Here is a 22,476-nt window from a genome sequence, read left to right as displayed (position 1 = left end):
TATGTAGTCTTACTATGAGAAGTTCCAGATTAAGTTCGACTTTGGCTAACTTGAATGATTTTTTCGGAAGTTACACCCCTTGGACCCAGAAAATTTTAGTGAATTTACAGTTTTCCGCACTTTTTTTGTACTGCTTTTACCAGTTGATTTTAAAATTTGTATGTAGTCTTACTATGAGAAGTTACAGATTAAGTTCGACTTTGGTTACAGTTGAATGATTTTTAAATACGTGATGGCCCTTGTACTTAGAAAATTTTAGTGAATTTAAAGTTGTTTTTTTTTTACATTGGAACGCTATTCTTTTATTAATATTATTTTCTTTAAAAAATCTTCTTTGCAGAAACTACCAGACCTATTAGAACAAGACTTAGAATGAATGTTTCTTAAGGTATTCTGCATAGATCTGGTGTGAGGATTTTTTATTTGTCAAAAAAATTGCCGCTGTTTCTAGAAATAGAACAAAGTCTTTTAGAAAGAAATTTTGAATTGATGATTAGTCCTATGAAAGTCTTTATTGTGTCAAAATTGTTGGACAACCCCTAGTTAGAGGTATTGTCCTTGAAAGGCAAAAATTTTACCAGTTGAGTATTTCAGGCTCCTGGCTGAGGAGCGTCTTGTTTTTTTTTTTCTCAGGTGGCTCAGAGGGTGGGTGCAAATGCCCATTATTACTTTTAATCACTATATGATACACAACTAGTTTCATATGTCTACTGAAAGTAAGTCTATGGAAACCAAACTTAACTTCCACTCATTACTTACTTATAGTTCTGCTTAAATATCAAGAATCTGCCAGATGTGCTCCTGTTTGGCCAGCTTTCAATCCTCTGAAACAATTAGTGCAAATGTTCTGAAACTGGATTGGGCTTTTGACCTCAGTGACCTTTATTACTCTACAAATAATCCACTTTATATGTGTTGTTGAAGGCTTAACAAGTGGGAAATCTTTTGGGTAAGCACATTTTGGTAAATATCCAATGAAAATTTGTGGTTCTGCACATTTGGCAGGAATGGAAACTTGATAGGGTTGTAGACCTTAATGCTCACTTGGGTTTGGCTTAAATAGTTCCATATGTTCTTATCATATTATAATTGTCATAGAGATACGATAAAAATACATAAATGGAATTACACAGCACAGATATTGTTCTATGTCTACTCTTAACTGTTACAAGTGTATTTGATTTTGTATTTGTCTATCTTTTGGGGTAAAGTGAATAAGCGTTTAACATTCAGCATGTATTTGATAAAAAGCAAGAATGCTAATTAGTTTTGACTTATCGTTAAATAGTGTTAACTAATATGATTTCGTATTGTATTATAATTACATTGTATTGTATACTGAATACTGAGAAATTGAATGATTTTTTCACTGAGTTTCTAAATGAATAACTTAGTTAAAAAAGATTGAATATAGTAGATTTGGTGGACACACAATAAATTTCCATACTTACTTACTAGGAGGATCCATAGGAATGAGGTTTACCCTGGGCCCTTACAAAATTGAATATCTTTAGTGCTATATATTTTTGCTAAAACCTGTAAAATAACCAGAAAGGAGGTGTAAAGTCCAGTAAACTTGTTCTTTCAATTGTATTATCAATTCTGTTAGGTTTTCATTGATATTATCAAAATATCAATGTTCTGTCCCACCTATGTTTTTAATAGATTATATACAGAATTTCCCAGTCAATAAAAGTGGTCTGTAGGAAGCCACAATATCCTGTAAAAGGTTTTTAGTTCAAATTGTAGCAGGTGTTAAGTCATATTACCTTAGTATCAGAATTGTAATCAGTTTTATAATGTAAACATTGTGATGCTGGATTGATGTCATTGGTTTTGAACAATTCAAATTTTAGGGAATGTCATTATGCAATACATTTCATGGGGTGTATTAATTAATTTCGACAATGATAGATAGTGAAAGATTTTTCAATCTATTTTTAATTTAAAAAAGTCTGAAACATGAACTAAATGCCTGTTACATATACTGAATATCTAATTCCCATACTGAATGTCTGATACCCATACTGAACGACTGGTGCAACACGCTGAATGTCTAATACCATACATATGATAAAGTCATTCCTTCAAAACTGGAGATATGTCATTTTTCAGCTGGGGATTTGGTTTGAAAACTGGAGATTTTTTATCCGTGTTTTTTTTTTGTGGTGTAACAAGTCAAATATGTGTGAAACCTAAGGAAAAAAAGCTGAATACTCAATTTGAATAGTTGGAATGACCCTTTTGATGGATTAACACTTGAGTATTTTAATGATTTTACTTATTGATGACAATATTTACATAACAAGAACAGCATAAACATGAATAACTTTCAATTTAAAAGTTTCATCATTACTTTATAGCTACTATTAATTAAGTAATTTTCATTTAAAAATTGTCACTACAGTAGCTACTATTGCATATATATGCATCAAAATGATTACATTTCAAATAGTCATTACTGGCTTGTCTGATACATATATTGAATGGCTGGTACAACATTCTAAATGTATGATACACCATCTGAATGTCTGATGCATATACTGCATATATGTTTTCAATATGAATGTTGGATCCATATACAGAATGTATGATACCCATACTGAATGTCTGAAATACATACTGAATGTTTGATACAACACACTAGATGTCTAATACAGTACCTGAACCGATCCATGCAACTAAAATTATGATGGTCATTGATCACCGATCAGTTTTTCGATCAGTCATCGATCCGTCAAACTGATCCATTAAACCGGTAATCGCATCATGTGACAACAGAGTGGACATTATATTTTACAGATTCCATTATTTTGTTTGTCCATTTTTACATATATTTACATAATGCAATAGATTTAAACATCAATTAATTACCAGTACTTTTATTTAACTTTGTTTTGTTTTTACAAAATACAATAAATTTATTTAATATCTGAAATTTAGGGTAAATTTAATATGGTAGTATATTGGATTCTTAAATTGCATGAACCAATCATCTGTCATTTAACATAACAAAACTGTGACCAGATTGTCATATTCATCGGTTATAGATCTATCAGAGATCATTCAGTAGGTAATCATCTATCCATCAAATAGTTGCTTGGATTGGTTCCATGATGTAAACATAATGAAATGGTTGTGACATATCACTTGCCACAATGATAAGTCATGATTACCAGTAGGTCATTTCAACTATATATATTTAATCGGAAAGCAAACTCGAATCTATGTAGAGCAAATAATGATTATGATGGTCCATGATTATGATGGTCCAAAATGTGTAATCTCTTTCTAGAGGAAATAAAGTATGTATGATGATGTTGATGATAATGATTAGAAGACTGGGCACACATCATCTCAGAAACCACTCAACTTATCATCCCAGGAACCACTCAACTAATTCTTTCGATTGTTGGTGTGGTGTGTTGATATGAGGTGTATTTTGAATCAGCATATTTTGCTGGGGTCATGGGGCTTTGACTATTTTAACATGTTTCAACAATACAAGGCCTTGTGGATGTCATTCCTCGGACACTGCTTGATGGATTCAGTTGGTATTTTGTTCGATGTATTGTTATATATATGAAATGAAAATGTGCATACTATACTACCATTTAGTTTTGGCATATTTTGTTGGAGTTATGGAATAAAGATGTTGTGGATGCAAATTGTTTTCTGCTTGTATTTTTAAACTTTATTAGTTGAACTGCTAATTTGTTTTTTACAAGTTCTTTTATTATTTTGACTCTATGTTTGAATTCTATGCAGTGCCAAATGTTTAATCATAGTATTTCACCGAGGGGAACATTTGATTTAATATAAGTTGTTACAGGTGTTCAACATGATTTGAGTAGAGTACCCAATGGAGAAGCTTGCAGTGCAATGTTGGTAGCAGCCTTTACAGCCAGAGCTGGTGCTACAGATCATAAAGTGGTAGGTCTCTAGTTATTGGATGCAAGGTTCAAAGTAATAGCTGTCATGTTTAAGCTGCAAAGTTACAACTAAATCATAGTTAATTTTTCTTTCCTACTTGGACACTTTTGAAAATTTTATTTTTAGCCTTCTTAGTATTTGACATGAAATCCAAGGCTGTCTGTGCACGACATTGTAGTGTACACACCAGATCATTGAAGAAAATTGATTTGAGTCAATCAAACAATTGCAAAATTTTTATCTGCTATGAACATATAATAAAGAGCAAACAAGAACTAAAACATATTCTAAATGAAGCCAAAGAAACTGATGTTGAAGGAAAATTGATGAATCGAGCAAATACAAGTATGGTAAATCAATCTAATAATCCGAGTACCAACATGCAAATACTATGGTTCAAGAATTCCATAAACCTATCAATTTAAATTCAGAACAACTTCATCAAGATTTGTCTAACCAATCATCAAGTCTATTTCATAAAAAAACTCGAGCTTTATTTGCACATATTTGATAAAGACTTGTTTGACTGATTTTTGTTTTGGGACTCCTACATATCTGCTATGCATGATAACCCATCATTGAGTGAAGTGCAGAAATTTAGCTATTAATATAATTTGAAATCACAGTAGTATTAAAGAGAAATTGATGAGGACTTCTAGAGGACTGATTGCGACCTGTTCTATAATGAAGTTTTAAGTTTTAACAATTAGAGAACTGATTGTCATCTGACTTATAATGAAGTTAGAGGACTGGTTGCCACATGATCTATAGTCTAGTTGCACCCATTTTAGGTCTGATAGGTTATAATGATGTTGTATCTATTAGGGGACTGAAAGTCATTTTACCTATTGAGTATATGTACCCATTGAAGGACTGATTGCTACCTGGTTTCTACTGAATATGACCCCATTAGAGAAATAATTGCCACTTGTCCTATAGTAAAGTTGTATCCATTAGAGGACTGATTACCACCTGACCTGTACTAAAGTTGTGTTCATTAGAGGACTGATTGCGATATAACCTTGTGAAAAGGTGTACAAATTAGAGGACTGATTACCACCTGACATAATGAAATTGTATCCAGTCAAAGTCTGATTGCCACCCAACGTAAACTGAAGTTGTATCATAAGAGGATTGATTGTCATCTGACATATTGTGAAGTCTTATCAGTTTGAGGTCTGATTGCCACCTGACCTATAGTTAAGTTGTATTCATTAAATGTGTAATTGCAATCTTACCCATAGTAAAGTTGTAACGATCAGATGTCTGTTGGTTACCGGACCTATAGAAAAGTTGTATCTATTAGATGAAGAACCCATTTGATGTCTGAATGGAACCTGACCTATAGTGAGGTTGTTTTCATCAGTGGGCTGATTGGCACCTGACCTATACTGAAGTTTTTTCCAATAGAGACCTGATTGCATTCTGACATATACTGGAGTTGTATCCATTTGAGATCCTATTGCAACCTGACCTATTGTAAAGTTGCATTCATAAGAGGGTAAATTGCACTCTGACCTATAGTGAAGTTGTACCCATTTGAAGTTTGATTGCCTGCTGACCTATTGTGAAGTTGTACCAATTTGAAGTCTGATTGCCTACTGACCTGTAGTGAAAATGTATCCATAAGAGGACTAATTGCCACCTGACCTTTTGTGACGTTGTATCCATTACATATCTGATTGCCATCTTACCTGTAGTAAAGTTGTAACCATCAGAGGTCTGTTGGTTACCCGACCTATAGAAAAGTTGTAACCATCAGAGGTCTGTTGGTTACCTGACCTATAGAAAAGTTGTAACCATCAGAGGTCTGTTGGTTACCCGACCTATAGTAAAGTTGTAACCATCAGAGGTCTGTTGGTTACCCGACCTATAGAAAAGTTGTAACCATCAGAGGTCTGTTGGTTACCCGACCTATAGTAAAGTTGTAACTATTAGAGGACTGATAATCACCTGAACTTCAGAGAAGTATCCATTTGAAGACTGAATGCCACCTGACCTATAGAGAAGTTGTATCCATTAGAGGAATGATTGCCTTCTGACTTGTAATGAAACTGTATCCATAAGAGATGTTAATGTTTCATATTTCACAGGGATTGCAATATTTTGAATTGTTCTCCTTTTATGCGATCATGTCATTTTCACATTTGAGACTTCTAATGAAATGAACATTTACATTATGGAGACTCTTATCTTATGTTACACAATGTAACATTCTAGATTCTCACACTAACATCAGACTATTGTAATTGCATATATGGTCTAATTCTAGTTTCTAGTAATCAAAATGAACATTTAAGAGAACCAATAAATTCACTTATTATATAGATAGTAGTGATTTACCAAATGTTCCCAGTGTAATTTTTCTTGGAAATTCACACTGTGGAATAAATTCCGAAATTTCACTCTCGCGTTTTATCCCACCAAAACGTCACAATACAAATATCAATCCGCCGTTCACAAAGTTTTAAATTAATGTTGAAAATAACAATGAATAATGCAGGAAATCTATATAATAAATAGGATAATCAATTGGTTATTGTGAATAACCAAAATATGATCACTCGTGCCAAGAATGCATTAAGATTTAACTCGTGCGAGGAACAACTTCCACTCACTCATTAAATCTAGGCGTTCTTCGGCACTCGTGATCATATTTTGGTTATTCACTCTTTCCAATTAATTATCCTATTATTATGTTAATTTTATATGATTATGGACATTACCTTCAGAAAGCTCAGAATGTTAAAGGTGATACATTATAACAAGTTTAAGTGACCAGACATTGCCTTGCGGCTCAAAATAAAGACGTATCTATACTTTAAAATATTCATAAAATTCAGCACCATGAAATTCTACAGATGAATTCAGCAGTTTATGCTCCATGAACTGGGAAGCAGTTAATGAACAAGCGTAAACTGGTGGAAAGTTGGTTGTACAAGAGTTATCATTCTTGATTTGAATGATTTAGAGGGAGAGGAATGTATGGTTTTTTTTTCTTCAAAATATAGATTTGTATACAGAATATTAAAACATGGCATATGTAGATTGAAAAAGCATTGTCTGGTGGATTTACAGCATGATCCACCTCTACCGTTGCAATGTCTGAATTTTATATTCATTGGTTCAGTACTTACTTACAATACTACTGAACTCCAATGCAGATTCAACCATTAACACAGCTATTCTGAAGTAATTCTTTTTTGTTTTCCTTTCCTAATCAATAAATGTGTTATTATATAGGAAGTTTTAATTTTTAGTATACAACAGATATTAGAAACAATTATACAGAACATTTCAACCAGAACTCTGCAGCAGCTCCTATGGTATCTGGTGCTGTAGCCCTTGCTTTAAGCGTAAGGTAAGTGCACACTATGATCTGAAACAGTAGCTTTTTGTTTTGGAGTGAGTGAATTATGAAACATGTACTGTTAATTTAGTGTTGTTAACATAGTGCTGCTTAAAGGAGTAATGATTTGTCTATCTTGCCTTAAAAAGTTACAATATCTTTGTCAAATTAATAGTATTGGAATAAAAACAAATAGTCTGAAAATATGGAATAATATTTAAATGAAAAAAATATATGCATGTAACTTCCTGTTGATAGCTTCTTACTTTTAAATCCTGACTTGAAAAAAAAACACTTATCATAGCAATAAAACTTTTCTTCATTTATTAAAAAAGATTGCCTCCAAAGTTGTAAAAAAAAAATTTGGTTATGACACATATGTTTTCTTTTGAATGGTGGTTTTAACTTCACAGATCTAAAACAAAATCTCATCAAAATAACAAATTCAGGTGGGACTTTCGTTTCATAAGTATAACCAGCCTTAAATACTAAAACCTTGTAGAAATGAATGCTTGCAGATTATCCAACTTGTACCATTAGATCTCACTTACCACTTCAACATTTCCATTACTTACTTGTTAAAAAATAATTTTCAAAGTTTTGCTGTGAATTCTCAGTACAAAAGACACCTTACAGTTGCATATCATTGTGAAGCTTGGAACATAAGGCTTTCAAAATCATTATGCTTATGGTATGATGGTCGTAGACTTTCTTTACAAAATAATACTGAAGATCCACATTTAACCTTTCCTGCTAACTGACAGCATGGAGGCAAATAGCTTTATTTTGATTTCATTTTATCTGAATATACACAAATAATGTTTTTACAATGCATAGATCTAGGTTCAGTGTAGTTTTGTATACATGGTGGCCATTTGACCTGGAAGTGGGGAAACCTAAGCCCCAACCCTCAACCATGAATGTTTAAACAAATATTATGAAAATTTTGTGCTTTGGTTCATAGAGGAAAATCATTTCAGATATTTGCAAGGGCAGTATATTCAATTTGAGGTTTCTGAGGCTCCAAGTAAAGGGAGCATTAAAGGATATGTTTGTGTGTGAGTTTGATCACTGTTATTCTTTTTTAATGTATTATTTGGGATTTCTTTTTTAAAGTATATGTTGTATGTATGAGCCCTTCATTTTTTTGTATATCAATTTGTTTGTCTGCAATTCCATCTAAATTATTTATCAATGATTTTTAATTGAATTGGGTAAAGGGTTAACATAAAATTTTCACATTGTAATAAAACTAAAAAGATAAAGAATGAGACTATTAGAAAAATGTAATAAAACTTCTGAAAAATCCCATTTACATATCTTGATAACTATATACTTTGTGTACACACTTCTGGGTTAGAGTAGTTTTAAAATGGCCTAAAAAAAAAACAACTTTTAAACCATTTTCAGTGAATTGGAAATTCATGGAATGGTTTTTCAAATAAGAATATAGAATACAAGCTTTGAAGAACAAAATATATTTTGCCAAATGTTGTCATGATGCAAGTGGCTATTTTAGTACAAGTTGATCAATCTTTGTTATTCTGATATACAGTATTTTGTCAATTGGCTTAATCTTCAAATTTTGCTTAATATTCGTCTCCTGTATCTATACACAACATGTATAGAATGTAAAACTTAAAAGAAGGTACACATGCAACAAGTGAACTTTATTTCAAGTACAAGTATTTTAATGTTTGCTATTTATGTTAAATACCCTCTTTAAGACAGAAATTTAGCTGATTCATGCAGCATTCTTGGGACTGTAATAGATTTACAGTTGTAAAACAGATTTGGCTGATTTAAATATGTAAACAGATTTGATTGATTTACAAATGTTAAACAGATTTTTCTAATTTTACTTTGACCATTTTTTTTACACTTTAGACCTGATTTGACGTATCGTGATGTAATGCATTTATTGGTTTTAACGTCACGTAGTAATCTGTCAGAGTTACAGCAGAGCGACAATTTTATAACCAATGCAGCAAATCTGTCAGGTGTGTATACAATGTTGTTTTGTAATTTTGAAGCATACATTTTTTTCATGAATCTTCTTTAGTGCAAGAGATTAAGGTACTTTGCTATATGAAATTATACCATATTACATACAGTGCCATGGTATATATAGAGAAATACATATTTATACAGAGAAACCGTTCTCATCTGACACCTGAATATTACAGGACTATAATTCAATATTAGAAATAATAATATTGTCAAAAACACTTGAAATTCATGTTCGTATTGAAATTATTGTTTTGTTGTAGTATCATCATACTTTGGGTTTGGTCTGTTAGATATTGGTTCATTAGTGGCCAGGAGTCGTTCATGGCAGAATGTGCCAAGTCTGAAGAGCTGTACTGCTAATAACAAATACACTTATCCGTATGTATATATTTGAACCAGAGACATTACAATACAAAACCAAATTTTAAAAAAAAGCAATAATAATAATAATAATAATAATAATAATGAAATACTACAGAAACCATCAAAATAGGTTTACTTGATTTTTTTCCAGTTCCTTATAATATATTACATTTACCTATGTGAATTTATCAAATATTTATATCACATTTAATGGAAGAGTAATCAAGGGAACCAAGGTTATAGCAGTAATCAAAATAATGTAATCCAGGGACAAAGACCAGACATGGAAAACAGACACACACAACAAAGAACATAAAGTAACTAAAATCGTACATACAAAATAACAAAAGCAAATGAGCAACTCGGACCCCACTTAAAATTGGGAGCATGGACCAGGTGCATCGGTAGGGTAAGTTTTAGGTAAAGTGTGGATAATCTGAGACTCTGATTTCAGATAATCACATATATCTCCACTCAGTGAGTGGTATATTGAAATGACTCCGTCTATCTCATTCCTTCACTATGTCATTCTATCCATCTTAATTCCTTTAAGCTGGCTAAAACCTAATGGATTGATTTTAAAGTTGTAGGGGCATTAGGCTATGATTATGACTCAAAAATATTTACTTTGTTGTATTAATATATAAAAAAAAATAAAAACTAGTGTTATGAACATGAATAATTTGTTGTTCATCATAATGACATTACAATGGTACCACAATTATACGTCATTTATCAAAAAAATGTTGATAATTGTAAATTTTGTTAAAACAAATATATATTTTCACATATGATAAACTACGTTATAATGAATGTATTTATTAAATATGAAGTTGCTTTATTTGTCAGGACACCATTATTTTGCCAGAAATATGACCAGAAAATGACCAAAAAGTACAAAATAATCTGTATTTATATGAATTGTTGTAAACTTCAAGCAATCTTTCTGTCCTTTTAAGAACATTAAGTCCTTATGTTTTCTCAGTTGTTATGAATTCAAGTCTCCTAAATTAACACTTTTAACACTTGATGATTGATTTTGAGTTGTGTTTAGTCTAAAAAATGCCTTTCTCATTAGAGATGTAGTATATTTTTAAGACCACAAATTTTATGAGGTTAAGTAATGATATGTAGCTGTCATCATCATCACTGTTGTGATCTTCATTGTCTGTGTGTTCATCCGTAGACACTTGCTTTTTATATGACTGCATTTTTTCTGTCATGTAATGGTATCACTCTGTCCTTGACGTTGGTGTCCGTTAACTTTAGTTCATTTACGATAACGTAAGTTAACTTATCCAATCTTTTAGAAATTTAGATACTTGGTTTTTAGGGACATGATGGAGGACCTTATAGTTTTTAATAAGGTTTTTGACTTCTGTAAATAAGGGGCTTAATTGTTGATAGAGCAGAGTTATGTTGCTACAAGATTGAAGTCAACACTACAAAAGTTTTATGGTAGTCATCATGAACTCATGGATCGTTATGGTGTATCCATCTGCACCATGAAAACTGATTTGTTCATTGTGTCATAGTTTTCCTTTCCTCTTTCATCTACCACGGATTTGACTTTTTATGAGCAACTCGGCGGGTGTTTCTAGAAAAGCAGAGAACGCCTATCCTACCTGTGCACCTGGTCCATGCTCCCAGTTTTTAGTGGAGTCCGAGTTGCTCATTTGCTTTTGTTACTTTGTATGATTTTAGTTATTTTATGTTCTTTGTTGTGTATATCTGTTTTCCATGTCTGGTCTTTGTCCCTGGTTTACATTCTTTTGATTACCACTATAAGCTTGGTTCCCATTATTACTCTTTGATATAATTTAGATTATTCAGATGCCAATGTGATCTATTTGAAATTTTGTTTCAAAACATTTTTTTTACAAGGTAAACTTGTTTTTTTACTGTATTGGAGTGAAAGGCGTACAAAAATTGGGCCACGACCATAAAATCATCTTTTATTTTTTTAATTTTTGTGACTGATTTTGAATTGTTTTTATTGGATTTTCCATGAAAATCCCCACCTTTGATTTCAATCAGATTTCAGTTTTCTCATATGGTTTTCGACTCTTAAGGCTAGGGTCCGAAGGGGTCATACCCCCAAAAAATCATCTTTTTTTCTAATTTTTAATCAGATTTAAATTTTTTTTATTGGATTTCTTATTAAAATCCCTGCTGCATTTTACAGTCCAATTTAGATATCCCTTACTATTTTGAAGTTATAAAGGGCCAAAGATGTCAGACACTCCAAAAAAATCTTTTTTTTTTTAGTTTTTGATGCAATTTTGAAAAAAAGTTTTCATTGGATTCCTCATGGTTATCATTCAGATTTCAGATATCTGTTTTGGTTTTTGAGTAATAAGGGGTCAAATGGGTCACACACACCCAAAAATGATTTTATATAGGTTTTGGTCTGATTTTCAAATTTTGAAGAGAAAATATTTCATTCCTTATGAAAATCTCTGCCTTCTTTTTTAAATTATATATTCATTTCTTATGTTATTTTTAGTTAAAGCAATCAAAGGCAAAGTGACGGACGCCCTATAGTGATCATTGTCCGTCCGTTACAAATTGTGTCCGGGCTGTAATTTTTTTTGTCTTTCGATGTGAGCTTTTGATATTTGGCATGTGGGTTGATAACCTAAATCAAATTCATGTTTATGGCTTAATTGCCACGGTAGGGCCCACGGACATGGATTCCATCTCAATGCTTTCTAGTAAGCACTGTAAAGCAACACATTTTTCACCTGTAATTGATTTTCAAATTTTGTGCTATATTGTGTCCAAACCTGTTGTTTTGTCCATATTGAACGGTAAGTCCCTTTGCTTAACTATGTCAAAAAATTAATATAGAGCCCACACTTGCCCCAAGTGAACAGACTCCAAATTGTTGTGGTTGTATCATGCTGCACCCTGAAAATGCTTTATTGTATGATAACTTGATTCTTGAAAGTTGTGGATCTAAATGAAATTGTACAAGATTCCTTACTACAAAAGAAAGTTGAGGAATTGTTTTTTGGAATGATGGCCCCTGCCGGTAACTTACTGTAAAATACATATATCTTGATCAATTTTACTAGGATTTGTTTTATTATGAATTTCTAGTATATTTGTGACTAAAATATAAATTTAGATAGATTTTTGTAATAAACCTGGTTAATACAAGGTATTTTATAGCAGTTGAAAGGTTCTGACTGACTTTTGGGATGTTGCCATAGCCTTCTTAAATGAAAACGACAAAGAAAACGATTGAGCTTTTAGGTAATTTGCTAGAATAGGGTTATTCCCCTTTTTATTGATAAGCTTATTATGGTGAATGGTGTAATTTTTACATTGTATCTATTCCAAAAATCACCACTAAGACTGAGTGATGGGCTGTGTTAACCTATTATTGAGATTGACTCATAACTAAACTATACGAGCGATGTGATGATTATTCATTAAAAAAAACACAAATACCATTGGTACATGGCAACATTCCTTCAGCCCTGGGAATGATGTTTTTACATCACATCTCATATGTTATACTAGAACTTGATCAGTAGTAGCCATATCTTACAGATCTTTTGCGTACAAAATTCGGGGGTATATGAAAATCACTTAGTCCATTCTGAGCGTTTGTCTACTCAGATTTATGTCTGGACCATAACTACTATGTTCTGTGACATAGGTATGCCATATTTTACACGTGGATGTATCACCATGAGAAGATGTGTCACATACATTCATAACCTCTTTATTACCTTGACATTAAACCACAAGGTCAAAATTATATGAATTTTAACCTGGATTATTGCAGGCAAACAATTTCTAATATTTGGCACACTAGTGTATCACCATAAGTCGATAAATAGCCTATATTCATGACCTCTATATGACCTTGACATAAAACCTGAAGGTCAAAATTATGGAAATTTTAACATGGATTTGTGTCCTGGCCCTAGCTTTTTTTGTTCTTCAGCTTTGGTATACCATATTTAGCACTATGGTGTTTCGCTATGAAAGAATGTGTTTTGCATACATTTTTTACCTCTGTATGATCTTGACCCTTGACCTCAAGATCAAAACTTTTTTTTTTTATATGGATTAGTACAGGCATACCATATTTGGCATATGGGTGTATGACCACGTGGAGATGTGTCTTGACAAATTTGTGACCTCAATATGTCCTAGACCATTGATCTCAATGACAAACTTATAGGCTTGTAACATGCATTTGTGTCCGAGCAAAATAATATGTGGGTAGCAGGGGGTATTCTTTGTGAATTTACTCACAGTATTTCTAGTTTGTATTATCCTGGATTTGACATTATGTTTACAACTTCTGGGCAGTTTTACGAAAGCAGAGGACATTTAATGTACCTTCACCGGGTCCATATACAACCAGTTTTTCTTTCTTTTTAATTTAGGTTCCTCATGTATTCCTAAGTTTCTGTATGTTTTCCTTTAGTTAATGTGTGTTATTATATTGTTATGTCTGTTTTCGTGGCAAAGTCTTTGTCCCGGATCGTGAATATCCTGTTCCTCGGTTTAATCGTGGTCTCCATAGTTTTATTGTAATACCATATATCTGGTCATTTTCGTGGGGTTCAAATTTTGGTGCATTTTAGCGGTCTGTCTAAAAATGCCCGAATACATTTTGCGAAATATTTACTCTGAGCTTAGATACATATGGCACAACTTATCATTAGAATTAAAATTAGAATTGCCGAAACTTTTGGCATACTCTTTTGCCTCAAAATCGCCAAATTTTACACCTGCCAAAATAAACCGCTATATGATAGGGAGCAAATATACGTTGATAAAAAGATAAGTATTATTTTTTTGTAAATGGAGCTAATTTTTTGTTGACTTTTGAAATTTTCGACTGTACTGCAGTAATTGGTAAATGTCTTATTGTAATTTTAAAGTTCTTTGAACACTTTCGTTCCAAGTTGGAAACCTGAACAATGTTGAAAACATTTAGTCACATTTCTAAAAGCTTATTAAACTTGATACTTTTATCCATACTTGCTCCAATTGTGCAGGATGTGACCTTTGCAGTAATATTAAGCTGTTCACTAAAAATTGTTCTATTCTAAGATATCAATGTATTTAACACCCGTCTACATTTTCATGCAAGCGGATATTTATAGGGTGGCAAGTGGATATCTTATTGTACATGTGGACTCCTGCCAAGTCACTTATACAGAACATGTTGAAGTAACACTGAGGGTGAATCATCCACAAGCGGGCCAAATCCGATGGGTCCTGATATCACCATATGGAACAAGGTCTATAATTCTACCTGGCAGAGGGTTAGATCCGACGAAAAGCATGGATCTCACTGTGTTAACTGTTCAGATGTGGGGAGAAAATCCTAATGGGTATTGGAGACTAGAAGCTATACCTGTCTTTGGTGCTAAACTCGGTAAGATAATCTTGATGGGTATTGGAGACTGGGAGCTATACCTGTCTTTGGTGCTAAACTCGGTAAGATAATCCTGATGGGTATTGGAGACTGGGAGCTTTACTTGTTTTTGGTGCTAAACTCGGTAAGATAATCCTGATGGGTATTGGGGACTGGGAGCTATACCTGTCTTTGGTGCTAAACTCTTTAAGATAATCCTGATGGGTATTGGAGACTGGGAGCTTTACTTGTTTTTTATGCCAAACATTTTGGGTACTGGAGACTGGAAGTTTTACCAGTTTTTGATGCCAAACTCGGTAAGATAATCCTTATGGGTTCTGGAGACTTGAAGCTTTATTTGTCTTTGATTCCAACCTCCATAAGATAATCCTTATGGGTACTAGAGATTGGAAGCTTTTTTTAGATGCCGAACTTGATAAGATAGTCAAATTGGTTACTGGAGAGTGGAAGCTATATCTGTCATTGGTGTCGAATTTGGTAAGATAACCCTAATTTGCACTGGAGACAGGAATCTATTCTTGTCTTTACTGACAAACTCAGCAAGATAGTCCTAATGGGTCCTGGAGACTGGAAGCTTTACCTGTCTTTTGTGCCAAACTTTGTAAGATAATCCTAATGGGTACTGAAGACTGGACGCTAAGCCTGTCCTTGGTGCCAAACTCGGTAAGATAATCCTTTAATGGTTACTGGAGAGTGGCAGCTATACCTGTCATTGGTGTCATAGTTGGTAAGATAGTCTTAATGGATACTGGAGACTGGAAGCTTTACATGTCTTTGGTACCTAACTTTGTAAGATAATCTAAATGGGTACTGAAGACTGGAAACAATAACTGTCTTTGATGCCAAACTCGGTAACGTAATCCTCTTAATGGGTACTGGAAACTGGAAGCTTTACCTGTTTGTAGTGCAAAACTCAGTAAAATTGTTACTGGAGAGTGGAATGGTTCCAAACCTGGTAAGATAGAGTAAGCCTAAATATTAGTAAAATTGTTCTTTCTATACATTGGTGAAAGATAGCTGATTGTTGAAAGCATGTATTTTTGTTTTAAGATGATGTATAAGAGGAGGCTTACTACATTCACTGGATATAATAGTATATACTTCCAATTTTGAGATTTTGACTTGAAGAATTTGGGAATTAAGGACCAAAAATGGAAATGAATGGTTCTTTTTTAAATTGTAACAAGAACACACCCACAAAATCGTGGGCATTTAGAGCGTGGTTGAAATTATGTAAACTGTTGTAGGATGAACTTTTGTAAAAGATTTTATGCGTGGAGAAATCCATGAATGTCTTGTGAAAAGTCGTTTTTCAAAGAGAGGTGTGCACACCTGTTAACGGAACCATAAGTTCATACGTTACTCATGTACCTGTTTTTGGGGTCCCAAGAAATCTTATTTTTATCGCTTCCAAGAACCGAAGAAATGTTTCCTGTAGCTCATGTATCCAAAAAATTGTATGTTATCAAGTTCAAGGTTGCTTGTAAATGTACAAAAATTCTGTGCACACTGATAAAATAGTTGCAGTTTTGACGGAACGAAAGTGTTGTCTATTACTTAAAAGTCCATCCGATGATGGAAATAATATACGGACACCTTTATTTTTGTGTTTTACCAAAATAACTGATGCGGATTAATCATAAGCGAGGATGATAAATGCAACTATGTATGGTACCTATAGCACACAAAGGCTATGATGATTAATATATTGTGAAAGGAAGCGAAGCAACACACATAATGAGGTCTTATTTCATTGTATAGATGCAAGGTGCCTCACCTGACTTCAAAGGGAAGAGTGGGATTAATTTGGGGGTATTTCTTGATATGTTAATGAATTAGGGGCCAAAAATGATGTCTTGACAATATCTTGAGTAAAAGTCTACCGATTATACTATAAGGCTCCACTCCACTCCACAAAAAAAACAAAAAAAAAACAGTTTGGATGGATTTAGAGGGTGCTTGCCCTTGCTTTAAGGAATGAGTTCCGAAATTAGCCTTTTTGTATACGCCCATCTTTTAAGATTAGACTGTTATAGTATGTATACCGGAGTCCTTCTGTCCGTCCTTCCGTCATACACACTTCGCACAACAACTCGAAAGCACTGCCAATTTCTTTTTTTTTCTATGCTATGATTTTTTTTATCATACTCCATAGATACAGAAACAAAAGAAATTCTTGAATTAATAGAAAGCACTTTGTCCGTCAATCTATTCATGTTATCTTTTTTAAAGTCTTATTGCAAGTATTTAAGTTATTTGACTGTTTCCATTCTGGTGAAAATATTATCCTGTGTCATACAATTAATGACAATTCAAATTCTGAGCGGTATTTAACTTAAACGTTGTGTCAAGCTGCACCTTGCAAAGCATTTAATTTCTTTTGTATTGTTACTTTTAAGAAAACAATAGAGAGGCATAACAGGTTAAGTATTTAGTAACATTTCTTTAATAAAACTTGACACTGTAAAAAGTTTATAAGGGCAATGTATGTCTCGAGCTAACCTATTTGAAATGTGTGAATTCATGACATGACTTATCCAAGTAGATATAAGCCTAAATCAAAATGTTATTATACCCTATTAGCTCACCTGGTCCGAAGGGTCGCAGGAGCTATTGTTAAGGCTATGTGTCCGTCGACAGTTGTCATCCTCCTTTAACTTTTTCATTCATCTTCTCACTACTTGACAGATTGTTACCAAACTTTGCACTAATTCTTCTTAGGATATCCTCAACAATTCGTTCGTATGGATTTTTGATTTGGCGAAAAACATGGCTACTGATAATAAAAATAAATATTTTCATAGAGATCCGTTCACCGATGTTGGAGTTATTAGTACTGCCATGGAAGAGCAAAAATGAGAGATCTGTGATGAAATAAATTGAAAACCGGGTGGAAAATTAAATGATTCATATGACAATAGTACAGTAGTACTATAGTAGTAGGGTCAAGAGTTTAATTTAAAGTTATTACTTTGGAAGGTTGAAAAGATTGTTTTCTACTAGGTGAGCGATCCATGCTCTATAGAGCCTCTAGTTTAAAATGGGGCAGTATGTAATGGTCAGAATATCTGTCCTTCTTCAATCCTGTCAATTCTTTCCTTCATCGATCACACACTTATATCGTCAACTCTTCATAAGCTCTTGATGAATTTTAATTAAAACTTGAAACCGTGACAAGGTAATGCTATATTTGATTTTGAATCAAATGATCGTGATGTGTCATAGCCTTACTAATAACAGTGTCCAGTCTGCACCTGAAGGATCATATGTAATTTATATTAAAACTGGAAAAACTGCGTGCAAAGCTTACTAGGTGATACCCCTGCTCCCTACCCCAGAAACCATATAGGAAACCCCATAAGTTATTTAAGGTATTCAGACATAAAAACGAAATAAAAGGTGCACAATGTCATCGTATGATAAAACATCAGTTTCAGAAAAGTTACGAATTAGAAGATTGTCACCCATGGTCGACCAATGACAAAGTCTATGATTTGTATCAGTAAAATCCAAAAAATCATTTTGATAAAAAAAAAAAATTGAAGGTGCTCAACGGCATCATGAAATAAAGAATCTGAAAGTTTCATCAAATTCCATTCAGCGGTTTCAGAGGAGTTCGAACAGATGACGGACCAACCAACAGATGAATGAATGGACATTATAATCTCTATGTACCTCCGCTTTTTAATACCTTGAAGGTTTATATTAAAAAAAAAACCAATTATGTATGTAGATTCCTCTTTGCTGACTGAAACTTGTTTCCTAAATCCTATAATGAAATTAAATATACGTTATTGATGTCTAAGTACCAAGTCTAGGGTTAAAGATAATTACCAGCTTGTCAATAGAGGACCAATCAGTCAGCAAGTTAATAGAGGATCAATCAGTCAGCAAGTTAATGAAGGACCAATCAATCAGCAAGTTAATAGAGGACCAATCAGTCAGCAAGATAGTAGAGGACCAATCAGTCAGCAAGTTAATAGAGGACCGATCAACCACTAGTCAAAAAAGGAACAGTCAGTCAGCAAGTCAAAATAGAACAAATCAGTCAGCAAGTCATTAGACGACCAATCAACCAGCAATTCTGTAGAGGACCAGTAGATTAGCAAGTCTTTAGAGAACCTATCAACCACTTGTCAATAAAGGAACAATCAGTCAACAAGTCAATAAAGTACTAATTAACAATTCAATAAAGGACCAATCAGTGACCAAGTCAATAAAAGACTTACCAACCAACGAGTCATTAAAGGACCCATCAACTAACTACTCAATAGGGTACCAATCAACCAGAAATTTCATCAAAACTTAATTAATTTTTTAAAGGTAACAAAATTGTTTTAGAGGTGAAATTTGAAACTTCATTTTCTTATTATATTGATACTTATGAATGAAAGTCATATGTTTGGGTTTTTTTTGGCAGATGATGGTATGGTTCCCTTATTCAAACTAACTGCATATGGATTTTCTTCTCAAGACTCTCTAGACCCTGCTGTGCAAGGTAAGTATCATCAGCTAGCCTATCTTACTTTGTCTAACTGGTTTTCTTTAAGAAACCTTCAATTGCTTTTGTTTATCTTGGATTATAATTAAAAATCACGGAAATATTTCATTTTGAACTAGTGGTTAAGCTTTAAAATGTTTATTTTACTGATAAAATTTATAGCAAGAGCATTTTTAGTACTGTTACATCACAGTTTATGCCGCCATTCATAGTTACACCTTTGTTTTACATCAATTGACGATGTTAGAAATTGTTTATTCAATTATATTTTTACTTAATTTATCAGTATTTTTCATTCCAGTATAGATTTTATTCGTCGTGGCTTTTTGTTTGATTATTTTAAATGTTTTAAATGTTATCCGCTTAATTATTTTTATCTATACAATTTAGCTCAGTACATTTATGTATGGTAGATAATGCGCTTTCCAAGTGTTATATTATAATATTAATAATGATATATATATATATACAAACGTCTCATGATGTGACAACTCTATTCGCTACACTGCTCCATCGGTTCAAATTGATACAGGGAAGATAATGTAAACTTATTGAAGGGTCTGAAAAATTCCAAACGATGTTAGAACTGTCAAATTTGCGGGCAGGCGGTGTTGACATAGATGTCACAATGGTATGAGTTCGAGTCCCGCGGAAGGAACGACCAAAAATTTGCTTCGCAAATTTGACAGATCTAACATTGTTGGGAATTTTTCAGACCCTTCTATTTATATATACGAATGGTCTAATTGATTATTTTTAACAAGCCAATTAAATGTAATAATTATGTTTGAACAATGACTTAAGAGAAAGTGAATGGGTTTCTTTATGGTTTGCCAGAGTGTGCCTTACTACAACAGGAAGGCTTTGGCCGATCTGATGGGTTGTTCGGCGAACTGTAAAGGAACTGGGTACCAAAAGGGACTAGAAACAGGTATAGTCCTGATGTCCAGACAGTAACTTTATTAAAAACTAATTGATCTCTGAAAATGTCCCAAATAGGCCTTACCATGAACAAGCATAGATTGGAGCCAAAACGTTTGGACAATAACTGCATTATAAGTGGGTGGATCTCTACCACAAGGTTTCATATTACAACAGGAAGGCTAGGATTGATTTTGGGTTTATTTACTTGAATTTATTAGAAATTAGAGGCCAAACAGGTGTTTGAATGAAAAAAAGTAAGCATTTGCTTTTCTGATAGTTTGTATACAAACCAGGTACTAGTAGTTCATTTCTTTATCATTTCTTTGTCATTGGCATGCTTAATCTACCTAAGTTTTAGATTTTCCCATTTAAAGTTGGCCAAGTTGGTGTCCAGATTATAACTATGTTTGATTTCAACTTCAATTGAATTCTAGCTTTTTTTTATTTCCAGAATCTAGGACTGTTGGATTTTAAATCTAGCAATGCTAAAATGTTACCATGCATTTAGATATTTTGACTAGGGCCTGTTTTTATATGCCTGTCTTTTTGTTCCCCGTTGAAACGTGGAAGGGAACATAGAAATACCGCTGTCTGGGCAACCATCCGTTTGGCTATTTGGTAACACTTGTGGACGAAACTTCTCAGGAACTGCTTAACATATATTGTTCAGATTTTGTAGAAATGTTTATAAACGTGTGTAGTTGATATTGCGCCGCCATTTTGATTCAACACATTTTACAGGAGTTATGCGACTTTTTTTAACTTTTACTAATTGCTTGACAGATTTTGTTCAAATTTGTACGATTATTAGTCACCATTTACAGTTGATCATATTGCGCTACCATTTTGATTCGACAAATTTTATAGGAGTTATGGGACCTTTCACTTCAACTTTTCTTGTGGTGGAGGGGGACAAATTGTGAGACTAGACATATTATATTATACCAGTTTCGCTCTGTCCATTCATCCATCGTTCACACTTTGCACATGCAATAATTCAAAAACCCTGACACCAATTTTTGTAAAACTTTGGTGAATTGTTTCTTTCTATTGATGTTACCTCCCTTTCGATATTTATAATGTTCAATTTCTTAATTTTGAGTCAACTCATAAAATCCCTGTAGTAATGTGAATAAAATTTTGGTGAATTGTTTATTTATGTTCATTAAAGCTCACTTTCTACTTAATTTAAATTTCAGGTTTTATGATTTAAGAGTTATGGGACGTTATTCATAAAAATGGGTGATTTGATAGTATTTAATCCGGCGGAAAACAAAATTTTCTGTCCAAAAAAGACATCATCCTGTTGTTGTCATAGTCGTCTGTGTTGTTATAAGCTTTTCTACGGTTACTATTTATTTTTTTTTATTTTCTTAAATTTTAAATTTTTCCTAGGGACATGGCAAGGACCCTATTGTTTTTGAAGGTTTTTGATCCACCCTTTGAAAATAACGAACTTACAGGGTGAATGGCTTTTATCATCAGTATTGATAGAAAAAAGTTTATTGTTAATCTGATTATGATGATTCTGATGTCAAGGTGTTCCTTTTGAAATTTTGGTATAATGGACATTTATTGAATCGTTGAGTAAAAGGGTTAAAATATTTGTTTAATTATGAAAAAATAAAAAAAAAATTAAATTGTTACGAAAATATCTGACTTCACAATTCAGATAATTCTTATGGGTTTTTTAGTTAAAAGGGGTCAAAGGGGGACACGCCTAAAAGAGTTAACTTTTTAAAAATTTTTGGCCCGATTTAGATGGAGGTTAATGTGCTAGTTGTCTGTGGTGTCAATAATGAAATGTTAGTCCCTAAGCTTAAGTGTGTCCACACTATTCCCTTAAATGAACAGAGTTCACCCATTATCATGAGACTTTGATAAATAATTTGTTTTCATTTTCGCATGTTCCCTTTTCAATTTTCAACAAAGTTTGGGGTGGTATTTATGAATCGTTACATCTTTCGGCCTGTCTGTCCGCCAGTTCAT

The 22,476-nt window shown here is 33.1% G+C and overlaps 1 protein-coding gene across 8 annotated transcripts in view; it reads left to right on the top strand.

Annotated features, from left to right (window-relative positions):
* Positions 1-22,476, top strand: part of LOC148623523 (neuroendocrine convertase 2-like) — a 60,764-nt gene that overhangs the window by 26,742 nt on the left and 11,546 nt on the right. For all 8 annotated transcript variants that reach the window (XR_015919457.1, XM_088565384.1, XM_088565380.1 and 5 more), the window contains 6 exons: positions 3,833-3,933; positions 7,194-7,294; positions 9,170-9,282; positions 9,553-9,670; positions 14,788-15,062; positions 19,483-19,560. Coding sequence is in view for 7 of the 8 variants with exons in the window: in XM_088565384.1 (XP_088421510.1) it covers positions 3,833-3,933; positions 7,194-7,294; positions 9,170-9,282; positions 9,553-9,670; positions 14,788-15,062; positions 19,483-19,560 (786 nt within the window). In the remaining variant the exon portion in view is untranslated. The remainder of the gene's footprint in view (positions 1-3,832; positions 3,934-7,193; positions 7,295-9,169; positions 9,283-9,552; positions 9,671-14,787; positions 15,063-19,482; positions 19,561-22,476) is intronic.

The sequence above is a fragment of the Perna viridis genome, chromosome 2, assembly GCF_037379345.1.
Source record: "Perna viridis isolate PV_CMFRI_1.1 ecotype Kerala chromosome 2, ASM3737934v1, whole genome shotgun sequence".
In the NCBI taxonomy this organism is placed as follows: Eukaryota; Metazoa; Mollusca; class Bivalvia; order Mytilida; family Mytilidae; genus Perna; species Perna viridis.
The sequence above is the reverse complement of the archived record's forward strand: the minus strand, read 5'-3'. Positions and strand labels throughout refer to the sequence as shown.